Raw genomic sequence first — 20,841 nt, 5'->3', positions numbered from 1 at the left:
GACGCCGACGGCGTCTTTAAGTACGTGCTGGTGCGCGTGCGCGCCCCCGCCGCCGCTGCGGCGGGCAAGGACGTCGTGCGCGGCTACGGCTGGGCCGAGTACCACGGTGAGGGGCGGCTCCGCAGGGCGCGGCCGCCGGTTCCCTGGGGGGCGGGCAGGCAGGCGGCTGCGGGGCTCCGAGCGCCCGTGGCCGCCGAAGAGCCGCGGTCGCTGAAGGGGCCCCGTGGCCCTTTTCGCCCGCTGGACGCGCGCGGGGCCTGTTTTGCTCGAGGGAGGCGGCCGCGCGGCCCTGACGCGCGCGTCTCTCCGCAGCTGACATCTACGACAAGACGGCGTCGGAGCTGGAGAAGCAGGGCTACGGCTGCGAGTGCCTGGGCGGCGGCAGGATCTCCCACCAGAGCGGGGAGAAGAGGATCCACGTGTACGGCTACTCGGTGGTAAAGGAAGGGCCCTTGCTGAGGGAGGGGATCTGCAGCAGCCCGAAGGGGGCGGGGGGGGGGGAAACCTTCTCTTTGCTTCGCCCGCCAAGCGCAGYGCCAGCGTGTTCTTCGTCTGTAACCTCTGTGCGACCTTAGTGTGATAACGGGGAAAATGCTGCTGGCTGGCAGGGAAGTGTCCAGCCTGGAGGCTGGAATTGCTGCACAGGTGAGCAACCAGCTATTCCCCAGGCCTTGTGCCTCTCCCAGAGGCAGTCGTAGCCCACTGTGACTTTTTGAGTACAGCTGGGTCCATCCTTGTTCTGAATGTGGGAGCGTGAGTCTCAAGGGACCTTGCAGACATAGCTGCTCCTTCTTCTTGATGGCAGCAGTTGGAGCTGTAAAAATATCTGTGCTGGTCATGCTATTTTTTCATGGTTAAAATGACACAGCGTTTTCCTGAAGATGAGTGTGCTGAGTGGAAATGCAGAGACTGCAGCTGAATGCCTGAAGTGCTGCAGGTATGCGAGCGTTGCCAAGGCACAGCAGGTCTGGGAGTGCTTGCAGGAATCGCACTGCCTGCTGTACCTCCTTGGCTCCAAACCAGGCCCACCCTGGCCAGAGGAAGCTTGGTCTCCTTCCTGTGTCTGTCTCTGCCTTCCTTCTCTCCTGTACCACAGCTAAAGTTTTGACTGGGTTGCTGAGGGGCTCCAGATGAAGGCCATAAGAGGAACATCTGTGTACCCCAAGTGTTAGATCAGTTCTGGTTTCCCCAGCTCTGGTCCCCCTGAGGCTGGTTCTGGGATTATGAGCCACATTGGCACTGTACCCGCTGTTTGGACGCTGTGCTGCCTGGCAGCAGGCTGAGCTGTGCTCCGTGTGAGCTGGTGCCAGGTATTGATAGAATCCAATTAGTCTTTCATAGATACAGGATCAATGGTTACTTTCACAACCATAGTCTCCTTGCAGAGCAACTAATTGCCTTGAACTGTTGCCAAGGGTTCATTAAGCTCCTTTACAGGTGGTCACCACATTGCATTTACTTTTGAATTTTCCCTCCTCTTCCAGGGTTTTGGACGAGCAAATCACTCCGTGACTACAGAGAAGCTGAAAGCCAAGTATCCAGACTATGAGATCACTTGGGCAGATGAAGGCTACTAACTGGATCTGACAAGGCAGCAGCATCGGTGTCAGCCTGGAGCTGACCGTGGCTGGTTTCTCCAGTTCAGTGTTTAAGGAAATGGTAGCAGGGTTCCAGTGTGCAGCAGCATGATGGGCTCTGCTGGTTTTCTCTGTCCTGAACTCGCTGCTCTGAGGAACTTGAATTCTCCGAGGGAGTTCGCCCATCTCCGCTTTCACTGGACTTCCTCTGTGCCATGGGCTCTGCCCATCTCCCTGTYATAGCACAGCAAAGCCTGAGGGTGAAGCCCTTAGCTCAGCGAAGCTGATGGGAGCTCTGCCCTGGCCTTGCTTGTGGCGAGCATTTTTCCCGCATGTATGTGGTAAGCATTAAACATGGTAGGCAGCACAGCTGGCCCTGCTTGGTTCTTTGTGTGTATTAAAGCTTGTTCCTGCAGATCTAGGCTGTGCTTGGGCCTGCTTGTGTGTACTGTTCCCCCACAATGGGACTGAGYCTCCCACAGTTTTCCAGTTCTGTGCAGTGATGCCTGTTTGGAGGCCTAGTGCCAGTGCTTGACTGTATCTGAGGTGGTAAGAACAGAGTGTGTTACAGGATTTGGAGGAGACAGGGATTGTGGGGATGGATCTGGAGAGTTGAAAACGGTGCTTGCCCTCCAACTTTGAGGATTGTCCAGGACACTAATGTCCAGAAGTGCTATTTGGAGAGGAAGGAACTGAGCAAGCTGGGACTGGAARGAGTGAGCTGTGAGGGAGCTGCTGGGAGAAAGCAGCATGGTCGCCATGCCTGACAAAGGGAAGGGGCAGAGTTGGCACACAAGACTCCCTGGGCAGAAGGAGCACTGTGATGATATCCCTCACCTCCTGCCCCTAGCCTTTGGGAGTCCAAGGGCTGAGCAGTTGGGGAGTGTGGTTTGGAAGAACATGCCCTGTTCCCATCTAAGCAGATCAGCAGTTAATTAAACCTTGAGGTAGAACATCCTTGATTTCAACCCTCCAGAAAAGCATCACTGGCTCCTGCTTCTCAGTATTTCCCAGCTCATGTATCTAGGGAGGCTTATCTCCCTTGTAGCTTGCCCTTCTGTGGTGAGGATGGGAAGCATGACAGGCTTGGAATATCTGCTGGAGGCTTTACGGGTAGATGCTCATCTGGTGGGAGAGCTCAGGCGAAATGTCCATGGGTCAGGTTGGCTGGACAGGTCACTAGACCTCTGYCTCATACAAGGGTAGATGTGATGGGTACCTCACCTTCCGAGGGGAACCTGGGGCCTGGCTCCAGCCCCCTGTTCAGCTTTTTGTGTTGTGATTCTGTGTGCACACGTGCAGCCTGTGTATTGGGGTAGTGGTGTTAACTAATGCCAGGAAGCAGATTGAGCTCCAAGACCAGTCTCTTGCAAGCCACACTCCCAGCTCCTTCCTTACTGCTTTGTGTGTTGCTCCCTTCCCTGCCTTCCCCAGGAGGCTGTCAGAGGAAGAGATCTGCACTGCACAGACAGGAGACAACATCTTGTCACTCTTCTTAGGGTGGGTTAAAACTGCTGCTGCCGCATGTAGAGCTGTGGAAGAGGGCCTTGCTCATGTCCACTAGCAAGAATGCTATCTGACATAAATCATTGTAATGCTATGGGAGAGCAAATCAGGTATTGATCCTCCCCTGCTCTGGGGTGTCATCTGGGCCCCTGATGAAGATGCTTTTTCTGTGCCCAGAGTTGGCAAGACCTGCTAAAGCTTAGCCCCTGTGCCCTCAAACTTATATGCAACTGCTGGAAGTGGGCAATGCTGGATGGTGATGACCTCACATGCTGGGGATGTTCTTAGCTTGCAGGACCTGCTGCCTAGCTAGTAGTGGCTTGGGCKTAGACCTGTGTCCTTGGAGGCAGCCATGGCTCCTTGCTACCCTTTTGTCACTGGCAGTCTTTGAAGGCTCTCCAATGGCTGACGTTACACTTTGATCTGGGGCAGAAGTGCCACTGCATGAGCTATTTGCTGCTGCCACAAGATGAGGGAGATAAGGTGAGATGCAGCACTGCAACAGCTCTCACAATCCTGGACTTGGGCCAGCCTCTGAGCTCTGGCATCCTGTCTGCAAGCTAGGGTCCAGAACTGGACCTGATGGGGTGGGAAGCAAACCAAGGCAGTGGGAGGGAAGCTGCAGCCCAGCTGCAAGCAACAGAGCAGAACTGTATCTGCCAGAGAGGATGGTGCCCAGAGCAACCTCGAGCCCTGCAGGCTAGTGAAAGGGGAAGAAAGCCAGGGACTAAGACCAGGTATATGGGACTTGCACTAGGTCACATTGGGCCCACTGTAGACAGAACAGATCCGCTGTGCCTAGACCTTGTCAACCAAAACCACTCTGGGTGTTKTACCAGCTCTCCTGGCCCTAGGTGAATGTCACCCAGGAGTATGCACATGCTCAGGTGTCTAACTCTCTGAAAATTACTGGATGTTAGGCATCTAAACCTGAGAGGGCTGGGGAGCACAGCTTCCCTGGTGCCTGCCTTTATGTCAATGAATTGCTGAAGTTGGGCAACACCTCTGGAGGTCATCTAGTCCAACCCCCTGCTCAAAGCAGGTTGCTTAGGACTGTGTCCAGATGGGGTTTGAATATCTGTATGGGTGGAGACTTTACATTATCTCTGAGTAGCTTCTTCCAGTGCTTGACCATCCTCAGAGGAAAGAARTCTTGTCTTTTATGTTGAAGTGGAATTCCATGTATAGCAATTTGTGTTTGTTGCCTCTTGTCCTGTCACTAGGCACCACTGAGAAGAGTCCGGCTCCAGCACCCCCATCACGCGTTTGTATATGTTGATAATATCCCCGAGCTATCTCTTCTCTGGGCTGAACAGTCCCCACTCTCCCAGCCTCTCCTCATATGAGATGCTCTAGTCCCTTAGCCACCTCTGTAGCCCTTCTCTGGACTTCTCCAGTAGTTCCATCTCTCTCTTGTACTGGGGAGCCCAGAACTGGACACAGCATTCCAGGTGTGGCCTCACTAGGGCTGAGCCAAGGGGAAGGATTACCTTCCTCAACCTGTTGGCAATGTTCCTCCTAATGCAATTCAGGATACCATTGGCCTTCTTTGCCACAAGGGTACATTGTTGGCTTATGGTCAACTTGTCCGTCAAGACTCCCAGGTCCTTCCCTCTCTGCAAAACTGCTGTCCAGCTGCTTGGCCTCCAGCTGTTACAGGTTTTTCCTCCCCAGGTGCAGGTCTTTGCATTCTGCTTGGTTGTGTTTCAYGGGTTTCCTGTTGCCCATTTCTCCAGCCTGTTGGGAACGCTCCGAATAGCAGTGTAACCCTCTGGTGTATCAGTTTCTCCTCACAGCTTTGTGTCACCTGCACACTTGCTGAGGATGTGCTCTGACCCATCAGGCAACTAATTAAGTGGCCTTCATATTGACCCCTGGGGGACACGCTAGCAGCTGGCCTCCAGCTAGACTTTGTGCCTCTCATCACAATCTTCTGAGCCCAGCAATTTGGTGAGTCTTCTGTTTACCTCCTGGAGAGTCTGTGCGATGGCCAAAGAGCTTCAGCCATTTCTCCAAGTGCAAGTTACTGCCTGGTAGAGTCATCTGAAAGCCAGCATCACCTTCTTCTCTGGCCGATGGCTTTGTGCTGCTACAGAGAACTCAATGCAAGAGAAGCAGCAAACCTGTGTCCTCAAATAGAAGGGGCCAAAGAAGGGTGTGGGTGGCCTCTGTTCAGCTGCCTGCTTGCCTTGTGCCAGCTGCTGGCTCCACTCCCTGAGATCCAAGGGACAGGGCAGGGGGCTTTCCTGGAAGCACTGCCCTTGCCCTTTGCAGGCAGGTTTGAATTAAGCAGAGAGAGAAAGACAGAGCAGCAGGGGCTGAGCAAAGCGCTTGTGGGGCTGCTGCGTGCCAGCTTCCTGGCATCAGAGAGTTTGGTGCRTGCAACCGGACTGGCAGCACTCCCAAGCAGAGACAGGTTTCTGGCCAGTTTAGCGGAACCAAGCTGCGATCTCAGCTGCAGGACTGGCCCTTGGGAAGGCTTGCACTGAGTGGGGGCACTTGCTGGTGGGTGTTGCCAGGCTCTGGCACACACCAGGCTTGGGTGACTGCTCCGCATGAGGGCGCAGGGTTGCTCACCTCGCCATGGTCCAACCCACTGTGCAGGGGAGTCGAACCCWGTGTTTACTACATCTGATGCAATCAAGTTGTAATCTGGTGTCCAAGGCCATCTGCTAGTGGGGAAGAAATCTCTGTGCTCACATTTGTGCAACAGGAGCCTGTCTCCTGTCCCCCAGACCCTGGGGCTGCTGGCAGGCAGAGGCAGAACTGCTCTGTTGCGGTAGCATCAGCCCCTATGCACCCTGGCAGCAGCTCCCCCTGCCCAGATGGGGAAACTGAGGCAGGGCTAGAGTAACAGTTGTCTGCCAGGCTGGAGCACCAGCTTGCGGTGCAGCACCTGCCTCTAACCACTGAGCAACACTTCCTTGAAGGCAGAGTGGTGTTTTTGAGCTCAGCTTGGGTTGTTCCCTGCAGGAGGAGACCAGGTTGTGGTTCTAGAGCTGTACCCCCTTGGTAGACATGCCTCATCCACCCCCAGGAGCTTGCAGAGGTTCCCAATTGCCTGGGTACCAGGACACAGGAACATTTGTCAGGCAAAGTGGTGGAGGCAGTGGTGAGCGCCAGCTCCCGATGCCCTACCCGATGACACTAGCTAGGCTTGGATCATGACCTGTTTATAAGCCTTTCCTGCCTTGGGCTGCTCCTTGCAAACCCATTCCCACCCCCAGGCCCAGCTGCCCTTTCCAGCTGGGGTGCACCCTGCTGTCTGCCTGCCCCCAGGAGCTCTCTCTTGCTCRCCAGCCACCCTGCATGCTCCTGGCACCTTGTTTCTTGGCCTGGTTGGAAAATGGAGTTGAAGAAGAGGGGTTTGGAAGGAAAAGGAGCTGAAGGCTTCCCTGGGTGCCACAACCCTGCAGAGCGGTGGTTGCCAGCTTGCCACATGTGATGCTCATAGTGGCACCAARCTGCAGGACAGTGGGTGGCCTGTCCCAGCCAGGAGAAATTCCTCACCACAAACCCTGCTGCTGAGGGATGGGATAGCTCAGGCAGCGTAAGCACTGCAGCACAGATAACAGCGGGGCTGAAGTCCAAAGTGTGGCGGGTCCTTGGGAGCAGATTCCAGCCCTCGGCTCACAGCAGGGCCTTCTCTGCCTGCCCCTTGCATCTCCCAGCTCTGTTTCGCCCTTGTTGCGGTCCGGAGGCCACGATGTGTGGCTGCACAGTCCTCCTGGTCCTGACGTTGTTGGGTAAGTCACATCCCAAGCTGGGGCTGTGTCTCGGGTCGCGCCGTGAGGAGAGGAGAGGGCAAGGTGCCACCTGGTTTGGTCTGTCCCTCCCCAGTTCCCATACAGGGAAATGTGCTGGTGCAACGGCCGTGCAGGGTGTTTGTAGGATCAGATGCTCCAGTGCCCTGGCTCGGACAGGATGAGGCCCACTGCCCTCCAAGGGGAAGGGTGCAGAACGTGCTGCATTGCCAGGCAGTATCTGGGCTCTTGCATCACTCGCTCGCAGCGGAGGGGCTCACTCATTCCCCCAGCATTGCTGGGCTTTGTCAGCTTTTGGGGGGGCTGGACTGACCCCCTCAAGCAGTGCTGTGGGGGACCGGGGCAAATATGACCTGGCAAAACCCTCCTCGCAAAGGTCAGCCTAGGATTCCCCACTCCTTGAAGTGCTCGTGATCGGCGGAGCTGCCCGGGACGCAGGTCACCTCTGGATTGGGTGTTGCTGAGGGCTTTGCTCCGCACAGGGAGCAAATACACAAATCTTTCCATTTCCCCCCAAATGGTTCTCCTGTGGGTCAGGGTGAGCAGGCCATTTCAAAGCCCATCTCCCACGGCTCACGCAGTCCTAGGGCAGCTCTTTGCAAAGGGCATGTCCTAATGGCTTAACCCCCCCACCTGCTACAGGTGAAGCTGAGGAAGCTGAGCCCCCCCGGGGCAAGGGGGAGCAGTTTGGAGAGGAGACGCGTTTGGGGCAATGCCCCGGCGGGGCCATGGAGAACCGTGGCCAGGTCCCACCTGAAAGCAGCACCCAAGCTCATGCCGCTCGGCTCCCACCCTTCGACGGGGGCCGAGAAATGGCGCGGGGACGCAGTACGGCAGTGGGGATGCAGGGGGACAGTGGCTAGGCCAGAAACAGTGCTGTTTCCTYGGGAGGGCTCATCCTGCCGCCTGTTCAGGCTCTGGCTGTTGCTGTTGCACGGGGCTGTCTCCCACGCACGGGGAGGACGTGCTGGGAGATGCTAAAACGCAAGGTCTGAGACAAGAGGGACTGCGAGTTCATGGCCATGGAGGGAGAAGTGGGGTGTGTAGCCTGTGCCTTAGGGTGTTTTGCTTTTCTCCTGCAAGCCCGGCCTGGCTGCCGGCCCCACGGGGTGCCTGGGCAGTGGCAGAAGGTCCCATGGAAGGGACGATGCCTCTAAGATCCTGGAGCTCCACCAGTATGTCCCCAGGCTGAGGACCCCAGACAGAAGTCCTCCATGGGCGCTGCGCCCTSCATCTCAGCCCCATCCTCGAGTGCCCCGGCGGTGGGGTGGGGGCTTCACCCGCTCCGCTCTCTCCCAGGCAGGGCTGCCCTTTCCGGTGCCTCAGCGGCGGTCAACAGCTGCGGCAGCCCGGCCGAGCAGCTCTGCGACTTTGTGTGCGACTGCGGCGACTGCTCAGACGAGAACCAGTGCGGTGGGTGCCCGGGGCGGTGGGGGGGGGGTTGGCACAGGTGCCGGCTCTGCCCTGACACGCTGCCCGCCCCCAGGGTATGTTGGGGTTTCGCCGGCGCTGCGCACCCCCTTCACCTGCGACTTCGAGGAGGGCGACTGCGGCTGGCGGGACGTGAGCACCTCGGCTTACAGCTGGGCGCTAGCCCGGGCCAGCCTGGCTGCCTGGGGCCAGGGGCCCCCCTCAGACCACAGTGTGGGCACCGACCTGGGTGAGCGGGGCACGGCGCGCGGGGCGAGGCGCCGCCGCGGAGGCTCCCRGAGCAGCGCGGCGCTGGTGCCACCCCGCAGCGATGTCCCCCCTCCCTGCCCAACACTTCTTTGCCCCCCGCAGGCTGGTTCATGGCTGCAGCGGAGCTGCCGGGGAAGAGCCCGGCCACGGCCCGGCTCCGGTCACCGGTGATGCGGGAAGCGGCTGCCACGTGCGAGATCCGGGCTTGGTATCACGTCTCAGGTAAGCGGTGAGTGGGTCGGGGCACCAGCAGCTGGCACGGCACGGCACGGCATGGCCAGCCTCGGGATGCCACGGCAGGCGGGGGGGGCCAGGGGTGGGCCTGCTGGAAGCGGCCCCCGCCAGGCGCCCCGGTGCCCGTCCCCCTCGGAGCCAAGGGTAGGCGGCGGCGGGGCGCTCGGCCGCATCCCCACAACCTCCGCAGGGCTCAACGGGACGGAGCGGCCGGTGCTGCGCCTGGCGCTGGCGGCCGGGCATGAGACGGTGGAGCTGTGGCAGAGCCCCGAGCACGGGGACGAGGGCTGGCACGAGCTGGTGGCGTACCCGGGCCGGACGGCRGGGCCCTTCCAGGTGAGACGGGGCTCCCGGGCCGCAGCGGACGCCGGGGGACGCTCGGGGGCTGCSGCCGTCCCGCCCCGCCTGGCCCTTTGCTGGGCGCCCTCGGCTCCCGCCGACTCGCGGCCTCTCGTGGGCAGCTCACCTTCTTGGCGACGGCGTCGCCCACGCGCGGGGCGCAGCTGGCGCTGGACGACATCAGCTTCAGGCACTGCGGCTTGCAGCGTAAGACGGGCTCCGCTTGCCCCCCACCCTGGGGCGCCGGCAGCCGAGGGTGGGGGCCGGGCTGGGCAGGAGGGAGGGAGGGAGGGAGCGGGGGGCGTCRTGGGGGGCGTCGCAGGGGCCGGCGGGAGCTGAGGGTGCCGCCGCCCGCAGCGCCCGGCCAGCAGGCCTGCGAGGCCGAGGAGAGCGCCTGCGAGCGGGGCTCCTGCGCCCCCCGGGACCGCTTCTGCGACGGCACCGACGACTGCGGGGACGGCTCCGATGAGGCGGCGCTGCACTGCCGTGAGCACCGGAGGGCGGCGGGCAGCGTCCCCGAGAGCGCGTGTGCGCGCCGGGGTGGTGGCGGGGGCGGACACCCCTTCCCCCTGGCCCRGCCCGGCCGGGCGTCACCGCTCCCTTCGCTGCGCAGAGCCCTTCGACACCTGCACCTTCGAGGAAGGCTGGTGCCTCTGGGAGGCGGAGGCCGGCCCGCCGGCCTGGGAGAGGAACGCCAGCGTGAATTTGGGGGCCGCCCCCAGCCTCCCCACCCGGGACCACAGCAATGGCAGCAGGGCAGGTAGGGCAGCGGGCGCCTCTTCCTTCGGCGCCGGCGAGCCCCAGCACCCTCCTTGGGGCGGCCTCGCTCCTCCCCGGCAGCGGCCCCTCGCCTCGGCAGGGCGTTCGCCCCAGGCGGCCCCGGGGCCGGCAGCCGCTCACCCGCACCCTCTCCCACAGGTTATTTCCTCCACGTCGGCGGCAGTGCCTCGGCGCCTGCGGCCAGCGGCGCAGCCAGGCTCAGCAGTCCCAATTTCCAAGCCACCAGCTCCTGCTCAGTAAGCGGCAGCTGCAGGGACCCCTTGCACGGGGCTGGGGCTGCCCCTGTGCTCGAGGGGGGGTGAAGGGGGGGGGCAAGTGGGCTTGGAGAGAGGGTACAGAGAATTGCTGAGCGCCCACTGAAGCGCCGCAGGGCCACGGGGATGTGGGGGGCTGCAAGTCCCTGCCCGGCCCCCCACATGCCTCTCACCTCCCCTCTCTGCTTCCAGCTTGTGCTTTACTGCTATCTCCACGGCTCGGCCACCAGCAGCCTCAGCATTTATTACGTGACCGCTGCCGGCAAGAAGCTGCTGAGGGAGAGGACGGGGGACCTGGGCGCCTACTGGGTCAGGGAAAAAGTGGAGTTCAACGTGACGGAGACCTTCAAGGTGGGCTGGCCCCACGTCGGGGGGTGAATCGTCCCCGCTCTGCCCGAAGGGCCTCGCCACGCCGCCTGCCCTGACCCGGCCACACATCACCCCGGGGGCTTCTCTCAGCTTGATGGAGCCCTGGCCTCCCTGCAAGCGCCCCCGCACCAGGTGGTCCCCTGGGGACCCCGGGAGGGCCCGCATGGGCATTGCAGCGGGGTGCTTGCCCTGCAGGTGCTGATCGAAGGGGTGGCCGGCAGCACGGGGACTGTGGCCCTCGATGACATGATCCTCTCCCCCGACTGCAAGCAGGAGCAGGGTGAGTAGGAAAGCTGGGCAGCTGTGCCACCCCTGCTTCAGGGCAGCGACCCTCAGCCGAGAGCCCCCTAAAAACTCCTGGTGACTTTTGGCCACATCACCATCTCTATAGGACTCGCCTAGGGGTCTGCCTGTCCCCTTGGCTGTCACCGTAACCATTCCGGGGTGCAATATGGCAAACGTCCCGGATCCCAAACCCTAGCTTGCCTGCACGTCCTTATCCCGCAGCTGTGATGCACTTCTCCCCCTCCCCCAAACTTCCTGCCTGAACAGTGTCATGGATCCAGATGCCACCCCGCAGGTCCCCTTCCTTTGATGTCTACGGGCCGGACAGGACAAAGCTGCAGGGATGCTTGGGGCCAGCAGTGAGCTGCTGTGGGGAGAGATCCTTGCAGGACTGCCACTGAGGCTTCACAGCGATATCCCCCACTGGTGTCTGCTGCGATGCTTTGGGGACAAGGGCTGTGGGGATGCCCAGAGAGGCCACAGCTCTGGCCGGGCTGYGAAGGGGCGATGCTGCTGAAACCGGGCTTTAGCCTTGCTCCAGCTGAGCAGCTCCCGTCTGACCTGCGGTATTTTGCCATCAGAAAAGCCCCAGATAACCCTGCCGGGCCGGGACCCCTCAGGCCCGTGCACAGCTGAGCAGTTTGCCTGCGACAGTGGGGAATGCATCAGTGCCGAGCAGGCCTGCGACTTTGCCAAGGGTTGCGACAACAACTCCGATGAGAAGCACTGTGGTGAGGGCCTGCAGCCGATCGTGAGCACCCCGGCTCTCCTCCGGCCTGCCTGGGCACCCCAGGGTGGCTTAGCCCACCCTGAGGCCACCAGCGGGTTGCGGAACCGTCCCCCCATGACGGTGCTCATGCCCGAGCTCCCAGGAGCCCGGCAGTGGGGCACTGTGGCCCCAGGCACCTCTCATGCCCTGGGTGCTGTGGGAGGGCCCTGATGTTCCTGCAGCACCTGGGGCTCTTGCAGCCCCAGGAACCACCAGAGTGGGATTGAGTGCTTGGCTTTTGCAGGAGCAACCACCTTTGAAGACGGGGCTGGTGGCTGGCACGATGTTAGCGTGGGCCAGCTGCGCTGGGGGGTGCAGAGAACCACCGAGCCTGCAGGTACCACCGTTGGGGAAGCAGGTGAGACCCTGCTGGTTTGCTGAGATGGTGCGTACTGGTCCTCAGTGCCATGGGGGCTCTCAGACTGCAGAGACCCTCTGCTGCTGCTTCTGCTCTTGCTCCTGCTGATCAGGGGAGCGGATACCACTACGGGAAGGGACAGTGGTGCACAGCACTGCATAGGGAGGGTGCTGGTGGTGGGGTGCTTGGGTCAGAGGTGCTGGCAGGGATGCAGACCCTGACCTCTTGCGCAGGGGCTTTCCTGGCCCTCCAGAGTGGGGCAGGGCAAATGCTGACCGCTGCGAAGGCACGCACTCCTCTGCTGGGCCCCTCCGGTCCAGCCTGCACCATGGAGATGAGCTACCGCATCCTCAGTGACCACCACGGTAAAACCTCTCTGGCTGGCTGCCCCCTGGCTCAGCATAGGGCAGGTCCCTCCCCAACCCACCAAAACCACTACCGGGCTTTGCCGCGTCTCCTGGCCCCACTGCCCCGTCATGCTGCCCCTTCCCTCTCACGCAGGCTTCCTCGCCGTCGCCGTGGCTGATCACGCATCAGGCATGACCCAGCTGGCCTGGCAGGAGCGGGGCCGCAGTGGCAGCGCGGCATGGCAGCACGCCAGCGTCCCACTGGGCGAGAGAGCCAGGCCCTTCCAGGTAACGGCGGAGCCAGGGCGGCCGTGGAGCCGGGGCGGGAGCCCCCCCACTCGGTCCCCGGAGGAGGCCGGGCCTCACGGGCTCCGCGGTGCCCAGGTTGAGCTGCTCGGCTGGGTGAACCCAGGCGGCACGGCAAGCGTGGCTGTCGACAACGTGACTTTCGTAAGCTGCGACCCTGCCGTGGCTCCTCCAGAGGCTGCGGGTACGTGGAGGTGGGCACTGGGGCCGGCAGCTGCCGGAGGTGGAGGGAGGACGGGCGGCCGGCAGGAGACTGCTGGGAGGATGGAGGCTGCTGTGGGAGGATGGAGGCTGCTCGCTTTCGGGGTGCTTTAGCTGTACGCCCTCACTGCGCTCCTCTCTCCCCGGCCAGAGACGTCTTGCAACTTTGAGACGGGCACGTGTGGCTGGTACCAGGATCAGCTCAGCGACTTCCAGTGGGTCCGAGGCATGGGGCAGGGGCAGGGCCCCGACCACACCACGGGCTCGGGTAAGGGGCCGGGCTCCCTGCGGCCTCCGGCGGGTCTCCGTGCACGGGAGCGGGCGGCGGGCTGCGCGGTGGCCCRGCTCGGAGCCCCCCGTTTTCTGCCCTCCCTCCGCCCACCTCTGCAGGGTACTTGGTGGCCGCGGACCCCGCTGCGCCGGGGAGCCGCGGGCGGCAGGCGCGGCTCGTCACCTCCTACCAGCGGCCACTCGCCACCCCGCAGTGCCTCTCCTTCTGGTACCGCATGGCCGGCCCGCAGATCGGTAGGTGCCCGCGTGGTCGCGAAGGCCCTGGCACCGGGCAGGGGCCCTGCGCCCAGCTTGCGGCCTCGGCCTCGGCAGAGCCCCAGTGGCTCCCCAGCACTCGCCTCCACCCCAGGCACCCTCCGCCTCAAGCTGAAGTACGAGGAAGAGGAGGAGACGGTGTTGTGGACCAGGAGGGGGGCCTGGGGCAGCGCGTGGCACCGGGGCTTCGCCACGCTCGGCCTCAAGGGACAGCGCAAGTACCGGGTGAGGTGCCACGGGGACCCCCTCGGGGCAGGGCGTGGGGCTGGGCCGCCGCTTGAGCCCGGCGTCTCTGCCCGCTCCACCAGCTGGCCTTCGAGGCCCTGCGCGACGGCTTCGTGGGCGACGTGGCTCTGGACGACGTGGCGCTGCGCCCGGGGCTCTGCGGCGCCCAGGACTCCTGCTCCTTCGAGGCGGGCACCTGCGGGCTGCTGGCCAGCGGGCAGCCCACCTGGCTGTGGCAGAGCAACGGCACGGGTGCTGCCAGCGCCGGCCCACCGGCCGACCGCACCACCGGCACAGCCGCAGGTACCGGGGCTCCGGGGGAGCCCTGCTGCCCGCCCTGAGCGGCTTCCCTGCCCCTGTTCGTGCCCCTGCTCCTTGCAGCTGGCCCTGCCCGTGTTCCTGTCCCTGCTCCTGTTCCTGTCTTGCAACTGCTCCCTGTCCCTGCTCCTTGCAACAGCCCCTGCCCCTAATCATACCTGTGCCCCTGTCCCCTTCCCTGCCCCTGTGCCCCTGTCCCTGCCCAGCCTGCCCTGGCCAGCTGTGCCAAGGGCTCCCCTTTGCTGCCAGCTGGAAACTGGGCTGGACTCTCCGGCCTCCACACCCTGAGCTGGTGCTTGAGCACGAGATGAGCACTGAGGGGCCCTGAGCTCCCCAAACTCGGGGGTCTCCAAGCCCAGGGCTCCCCAAACCCAGTGATCCCAACCAGTTGTTAAGGAGCTTTCCCAGTGGACTGTGCTGTCCTCTGCCATTGGCAGGATGGGAGGGGAGGGGGGGTTATGGCGTGGGGGCTTCTCTCTCTTTCCCCAGGCCATTACATGCTGGTTAGCACCAGCAAGGGCTCCCTGCCCGCGGGGCACGCGGCTGTGCTCACCTCCGAGCTGTACGAGCCCTCAGTGCGGGCCCAGTGCCTGACCTTCTGGTACCAGCTGAGCGGCGAGCCCCCAGGTGAGCACCATATCATGGTGAACGTCAGAATAACGCAAAAGCCCAGGACTCCTGGGTCTTGCTTGGGAAGCTGCTGGGAGGTGGGAGCCATGAGATGAGCTCCCTGCACCAATACCACAGTCTCCTGGGGCAAACTCACTTCTCACCTATGGGGACTTGTGGTTGGCAGTGACTAAGGAAGGCTATTGGACCCTTGCAACAGCAGGACATGGTGAACATCAAGAAACTCATGTGATCACCATGGCCTCAAACCCAGGCCAGCTGATGCCATGTCCAACTCTATATCATCAGTCCCTTTCCTTGCACCTCAGAACACCTCCACCCCATTCCCAGGATGTACGTCCAGCATCTCTGGCTCTTGGCAGGTTCCCTTAGTGTCTTCGTGGAGGAGAGTGGCAGGAGGAGGAAGAAACTGTTTGCTGTGAGCACCATGCAGGGGAGTGCCTGGCACCACAGCCAGGTCACCATCCAGGCGGACAGAGAGTGGCGGGTGAGATGGAGCAGGATCCTGGGCACTGCCAGTACAGGGCACTCAGGTGTGCCCCATCCTAGTGAGGATGGAGGCTGTGGGAGGCATGGCTGTGGCAAGGGGACAGGTGCTGAGAACACCAGCACAGGTGGGTGATGAGACCTCCAGGCTTCCTGGGGCAAGTATCAGGAATTTCCCAGTCCTGGGTGCTGCCTGCACTGGAGCTGCTGCATGACCTCAGCCTGTGCACTGCTCTCCACCTCTCTGGCAGGCAATATTCGAGGCAGTGGGAGGCGGGGGCGACCTTGCATACATTGCGCTGGATGATCTGCAAGTGATGGATGGTGCTTGCTCTGAACCAGGTGAGAGCCCGTGTGACATGACAGTGGCCACCATGCAGGCCCCACTGCAGCTGGGCCAGGCGTGGCCGGGCTGACCTGACTGATCCACCTGATCTCGCTGCCATTGTGGCCATCAGCCACCCTGCTCCATCCTTGAGCTTTGCATGGCTCAAATCTGTGGCTGCTAGGGAAGCAGGGGCAGACCACGGCACTTTAGGTGCAGAGGGAAGGTGACTGTGCCTGTAATGGCCCATGCATCATCACTCAGGGTTTTCTCCCAGGTTCCTGTGACTTTGAGATGGACATGTGCGGCTGGAGCAGCCCCTCAGATGACCACCTACATGGCTTCGCCTGGGGCTGGAAGAGTGCGGTCCCCCTTACCAAGTACCCTGGCCCTGAGCAGGATCACACTCTGGGCACAAAGGACGGTAGGAGACTCCCAGGGTGTCCTGACATGGCCAGGGGGACTGAAGAGCTGGAGAGATACAGGCTCACCCCCAGTTGCCTGCCTGGAGTTTTCCAGAGGGCTAGGCAAGCAGACTTCATAGCCACGTGCCCTTGCCAGCTCTGTCCTGGGCCCAGGTCGGTCTGGTGTGGGAGCAAGCGGGGCAGATCTTCCAACCTCTGGCAGGCATCCACTCACTCATCTGGGTGGCACCCTTGTCCAGTAGGGCACAGCCCTTCAGCCCTGAGCTCGTGGTGGATATGGCTGGATCCACTGCACCCTGTCCCCTTTCCCTGAGGGGGCCAGCTCAGGGGAGCAGGATGCGGCCAGCGGGGGCACAGGCCTGAGGAGTCCCTGTCCTCTGTTCTTGCTTGTGCAGGTCATTATGTGTACTTCGATGCCAGTGTGCTAGGCCCGGGGGGCACTGCCGCCCGGCTGGAGAGCCAGCACCTGCCTGCAGCCGCTGACTCCTGCCTCCACTTCTGGTACCACATGGACATGCCGGAGCACCTCCGTAAGTGCTGCCCCGCACGCAGGGGCTGGAGCCAGGCCCAGTGCTAGCAGGGAGGAAATACTGTCCCTGGGGATGTTCCTGGGGCAGATGAGTTCGTGGTGGGAGATGGGGGCTTAATCCAGGACTGCACGTCTGCCCCTGCACATGCTCCAGCTCCGGCTGTGCAGCAGTGAGGGCCCGTTGTGGTGGGCTCTGCCTTCCTCGTAGAGCACAGCATGGCTGTAAGGGCACGGCTGCTCTCCATGAGCCTCCAGCTGGCTGCCTGACATTGATGCTGGGGGRTGTCTTTCCCCTCCCGTGTTGCAGCTGGTGGGGAGCTGCGTGTGAGGCTGCACAGCGCCGAGGGGCAGCGCACAGTGTGGAGTACAGCAGGGCACCGGGGCCGGGGCTGGCTGAGCAGCGTTGTGCCCATGCAGAGCCCCAGCGAGTTCCAGGTAAGCAGGGCCACGTGCCTCGGCAGCAGAGCCACTGAGCATGGAAGGGGTGCAGGGTACCCTCCCAGCACAACATCACGCGGCATCCTGTCTCCCTGCAGATCGTCTTCGAGATTGCCACCAGGACGTGGCCAATAAAAGGGACCATTGCACTGGATGACATAGCATACAGTGCTGGGAAGGGCTGCAATCCCAGCCCAGATATGCCAGGGAAAGGTGAGGGGCTGTTTCTGGTTGCAGCAGCTCTGACAGCATCTCGTGCTCTTCCACATACACTCAGCAAGCTGCCAGCAGGGCAGTGTGGGCTGGGGATCTCATGCAGCGGAGCAGCTTGCACCAGCCTTCAGAGGCAGAGCTGGGCACAGACACTCACCTGACCTCACATTTCAGCACTTGGAGCATGGGATTTTATCCTCCCTGGGTCCTTTTGAGAAGGCCAAGGGGAGGCTGATGGTACAAGACAGCCACATCCAGAATGGCAGATGCATTCTAACTGCGTGGGAGGGGAGCAGGGAATGATAGCACATCATTTTGGCTGCAAAAAGGGCTTGATGCGCACCGCCTTTGGCCCTGCTGGCAGAGTTAACAAGCAGCGAGCATTATCAATGCAGAACACTGCCACCAGGAACAGGTTGCTTTGCCAGGTCCCATGAGATAATGCTGGAGAGGGCACAAGCCTGGCTGAACCTGGGGAGGGTTAACCCTGAATTGCTCAGGACACTGGAGCTTTTGCAGAGGCCTGGACCACCCTCCTTGGAAATGGCTCTGGCCTAGCAGCATTTTCTTTGATTTGCAGAGAAGAAGTCTTCCAGCAGCCTTGTGGCCGAGGTGGTGATCGGCATTCTCCTGGCCCTCATAGTCCTGGCCATGGTAGTAGCAGGAGGCTATTATGTGCTGAAGAGGAGAGGGCAAGCAAACAGGATGCCAGCAGAGAGCAGTGCCCCCCAGGGCTTTGACAACATCACTTTTCAAGATGTAAGGAGTTGGCCCTGACCATCAGGATGGGTGGGAAGGGCTCTTCTGTTTGCCCAGCTGCTCCAGCCAGCATAGTGGCAGGCACTGAAACAGCATTTTCTAAAAGTTCAGCAGTTCCTGACAGGCCCCCAGTCAGACCACAGTCTGCAAACACATCAGAAAGGTGCAAAGGCCTCTGCTTCTTATCTGATAGCCAGCAAATGAGTGACTCTCAAGTTGTAGGACTGACCTAGAAATATTGCTGATGCCATCAGGTGATTGCTCCAGAAACAGCTGAGGCTGCGATCCCTCTCCCCAATGTACTGCCAATGAGCAGGCCCTGCTCATCCTCTTCTATCCAGCAACTTAAAATCTTCAGTGGCAGCTTAAATACCATGTTCACCAGTTTGGTGCCATGTAGTCCCCAGCAGAGCCATTGGGACAGAAACACCGACCTCTTGCAGTCATTCTAAGACTAATCCCAAAAGACAAAATGGAGCCCCTTTGGCCTCCTCAGGCTGTTGATTTATTGGGATTAAAGTGTTCTTGCAGATGAGTTCTCCCCTCTACAACCTGGAAGATGTCTGTATGTTTCCTACAAGATATAGCCTATGCTAGTTACAACCAATTTATGTTCACGTTTCTTTACAGGACAAGGTCACTATACCTCCACTGCCAAAGGAGAGAGATGAAGATTGAAATATTAAGCCAACACCACTAATTGCCATCTTGTGCCCATTGACTGCATACAGAACAGAGCATTTTTCAGCAAGACCTCACACTCCTGTAGCCTCGTTCAGCTCATAGGTACTCTTGCTGTCTGACATGGTGCCTATCAAATAAAAAGCTGCGGTAGGCACTTAAGACAAGGTTACAGCTCAAGAGAGAGAGAAGTACCGCTTCCTCCACTACCTCCACGACCTTGGGAAAAGTACTGTTGTGTAACATGAACTTTCTGTACTGCACTGAGAAACCTTTACATACCTTGTGTTTGACAAACACTTAACAGAAGGATCTTGCAACAGGAGTGGTCATCCTTTTCTGAGGAGAGCAGGATCCTGGCAATAGCAAGTTTCTCAAATGGAAGGAGTCTAAGCACACTCCAGGGGATGGGAGGAAGATCAGCTGGTGTGGCATGAGCCATTTTCCACACTTCGGGACTTCCCACAGAGAACACAAGAAAACAAGTGCAATAGCGGCCAGGGCACAAAATGGCCATGATGAGGAATACAGTGCTTCAGCTGTTTGTGTTTGGGAGGGAGAGGGGGATGCCAGATAGGGAAGAGAGCAGAGCAGGTGGTAAAATCACATGGCTGAGGCCAGAGAACAGCCCTGACTCATCTGTATGGGTCCACAGAACTGCCTATACTGGTTTCAAGGACCCTTGATAATTTGTATTTAAATGTCATTGGGAAAGATAAAAGAAAAATTTCCTGAAGCACAAGTTAGCTCTCAGCCAGAGAGCTCACGATCTCTGCAGCCAGGCCACAGGCCATCAGAGAAACCCTAAGCCAAGGAACCCTCTTTCCTGCAGCTTTTGAAACCTATTTAATACTATTGCCCTAAGCAATCCATAGCGAAACCTGCTACCTAAGTTCAGTAGTAGACAAACCAGTTTTGCATTTGAGCAGGTGAGTAGCCCATTAGTAAGTCTGCTCTCTTCAAAATGTTCCATAACTTGTTTGTAGGGGAACGTGGCTTCTCACCTCCCTGTTTTGTGACAGAAGCCTGTTTTTCCTATTACCCTACAACAGACTATTCTTCAGCTGTCCCACTTGCATTATGCCAAACTGTCACATCGAACATGATCCTTAAACCCACATTTGTACCTGTCTTGGTGGTGCTGTCCTGCAGGAAGTGAAACAAGCCTATCAGCTAAGCTGTGTTTCTGTAGCAGCAAGCTAGGTAAGAATGGTTACAAAAAAGGAGATAATGAGGGTTCTGGCTTCATATAAATGCTTGATTCTTTGCATCAGCCTGGCTCTGTAGAATTCAAAGACTCTACTCACCTTCCCTGCACAAGATAGTATTGATTTCATCTCCAGGATATAAGCCAAAGCTGCAGTCCCAGTCTACAGGGAAAGAAACATAGCAGCTTGGAAGATTGTGACAACACCAGAAATTGATGAAAAAGCAGTCTTATCCCAAATGCTTTCAGTTGTCCTGTTAATTAAATTTCTAGAAGAAAGAGGGTGCTACAGCACCATTCATGTCCAACAGAAAATTATACTACCAGCTGGTAAACAGGCAGTGACTACCCTATGCAACGGAAGGGTATCAAACTTTATTATAGATCTCTTTAAAACAGGCTGGAAGGAACGAACAAAAATGTCATTGCAATGCAGTGACTGAGTCATTCATTTCAAATGCAGACACCGATCAACCCCCAACTCTCCCAAACTATTTATATATAATATATCCCACCCTCCCCCAAAATTGCTCCAATTAAACAATCTCATTTCAGATCACCCCAAGTGTCTTAATATTAGCTGCTTCTGAACACCAAGACGCACATGTTTTCTGGCAAATTAGATGCAGTATTTTGGGGGTTTAGTTCCTCAATCTCTGGAAAGGAGGAAGGAAAAACAAAATCAGGAAAATCGCTTCTTTAAGGTTGCCTTTTTACAGCAAGTACAGATTCAGCAGATTTCCCCCCCAAAGCAAGTCTGAAACCCTCTTGTTCAGCTTGGCAATACGATGAGAAATTCTGGTGGTTAAGGAGAACCAGCCAGACGAGATCAGTCTGAACAAACTGATTTCGAGGCTTTGTTTTCATTTCCCTTTGGGGCCAGTTTCGAGTGGTTTTCCAATGTCTTTCCCACGTAGTTTAAGGCCTGGAATAAGACAGAAAAGACAGCTTTCATCATCTGCTGTTACGACCATTCACCTGATAGCAAAAATTGAGGAAATAAAAACTGTAATAGAACCTTGAAAAAGAAAAAAAGAGGGCAAGGGACAAGATTTAGGAAGAATCCTATTTTAGTCTGTAGGGCATCAGACTAGCTACAGAGAAAGCTCTAGTTCTTGCTTGTGCGTTGACTATGTAATAGTCAGACAGAAGTAATATATGGACAGGCCTAGGATAGCCATGTAAACACTAATGATTGCAAGATACTTCACTGAGTTAACAGCAATCCTTCAAGAGACTCAGCATATCTCTTAATTTTTGGGGGAACAGTACAAAGGACATCTCCAGATC

General features: G+C 59.0%; 3 protein-coding genes across 3 annotated transcripts in view; 2 read left to right on the top strand and 1 right to left on the bottom strand.

Annotated features, from left to right (window-relative positions):
* Positions 1-1,944, top strand: PHPT1 (phosphohistidine phosphatase 1; the record flags this gene model as incomplete). Its single annotated transcript, XM_085308374.1, has 3 exons — positions 1-106; positions 313-437; positions 1,485-1,944. Coding segments are annotated over 3 exons (324 nt in total), but the record flags the coding sequence as incomplete, so codon positions are not given.
* Positions 1,945-6,789: 4,845 nt separating this feature from the next.
* On the top strand, positions 6,790-20,110 carry MAMDC4 (MAM domain containing 4). The gene is made up of 30 exons (XM_085308373.1): positions 6,790-6,829; positions 7,490-7,675; positions 8,147-8,260; positions 8,334-8,507; positions 8,630-8,749; positions 8,952-9,097; positions 9,223-9,307; positions 9,458-9,586; positions 9,714-9,860; positions 10,019-10,116; positions 10,327-10,485; positions 10,699-10,783; positions 11,370-11,519; positions 11,802-11,915; positions 12,149-12,280; positions 12,417-12,550; positions 12,647-12,752; positions 12,921-13,037; positions 13,160-13,294; positions 13,410-13,540; positions 13,624-13,843; positions 14,348-14,485; positions 14,851-14,975; positions 15,226-15,316; positions 15,577-15,723; positions 16,120-16,254; positions 16,561-16,688; positions 16,790-16,904; positions 17,485-17,663; positions 18,294-20,110. The coding sequence occupies exons 1-30, from the start codon at positions 6,790-6,792 to the stop codon at positions 18,339-18,341; spliced, it is 3,828 nt and encodes a 1,275-aa protein (XP_085164499.1). The 3' UTR covers positions 18,342-20,110.
* The window catches only part of EDF1 (endothelial differentiation related factor 1), a gene marked incomplete at its 5' end in the record, with an annotated part of 3,649 nt that continues 2,712 nt past the window's right edge, over positions 19,905-20,841 (bottom strand). The window contains one exon of the mRNA XM_085308372.1: positions 19,905-20,476. Within this exon, the coding sequence (XP_085164498.1) occupies positions 20,415-20,476 (62 nt within the window). The remainder of the gene's footprint in view (positions 20,477-20,841) is intronic.

The sequence above is a fragment of the Rhea americana genome, unplaced genomic scaffold, assembly GCF_003343005.1.
Source record: "Rhea americana isolate MKP2758 unplaced genomic scaffold, rheAme1 scaffold_273, whole genome shotgun sequence".
In the NCBI taxonomy this organism is placed as follows: domain Eukaryota; kingdom Metazoa; phylum Chordata; class Aves; order Rheiformes; family Rheidae; genus Rhea; species Rhea americana.
This window is presented reverse-complemented; position numbering and strand designations above follow the sequence as displayed.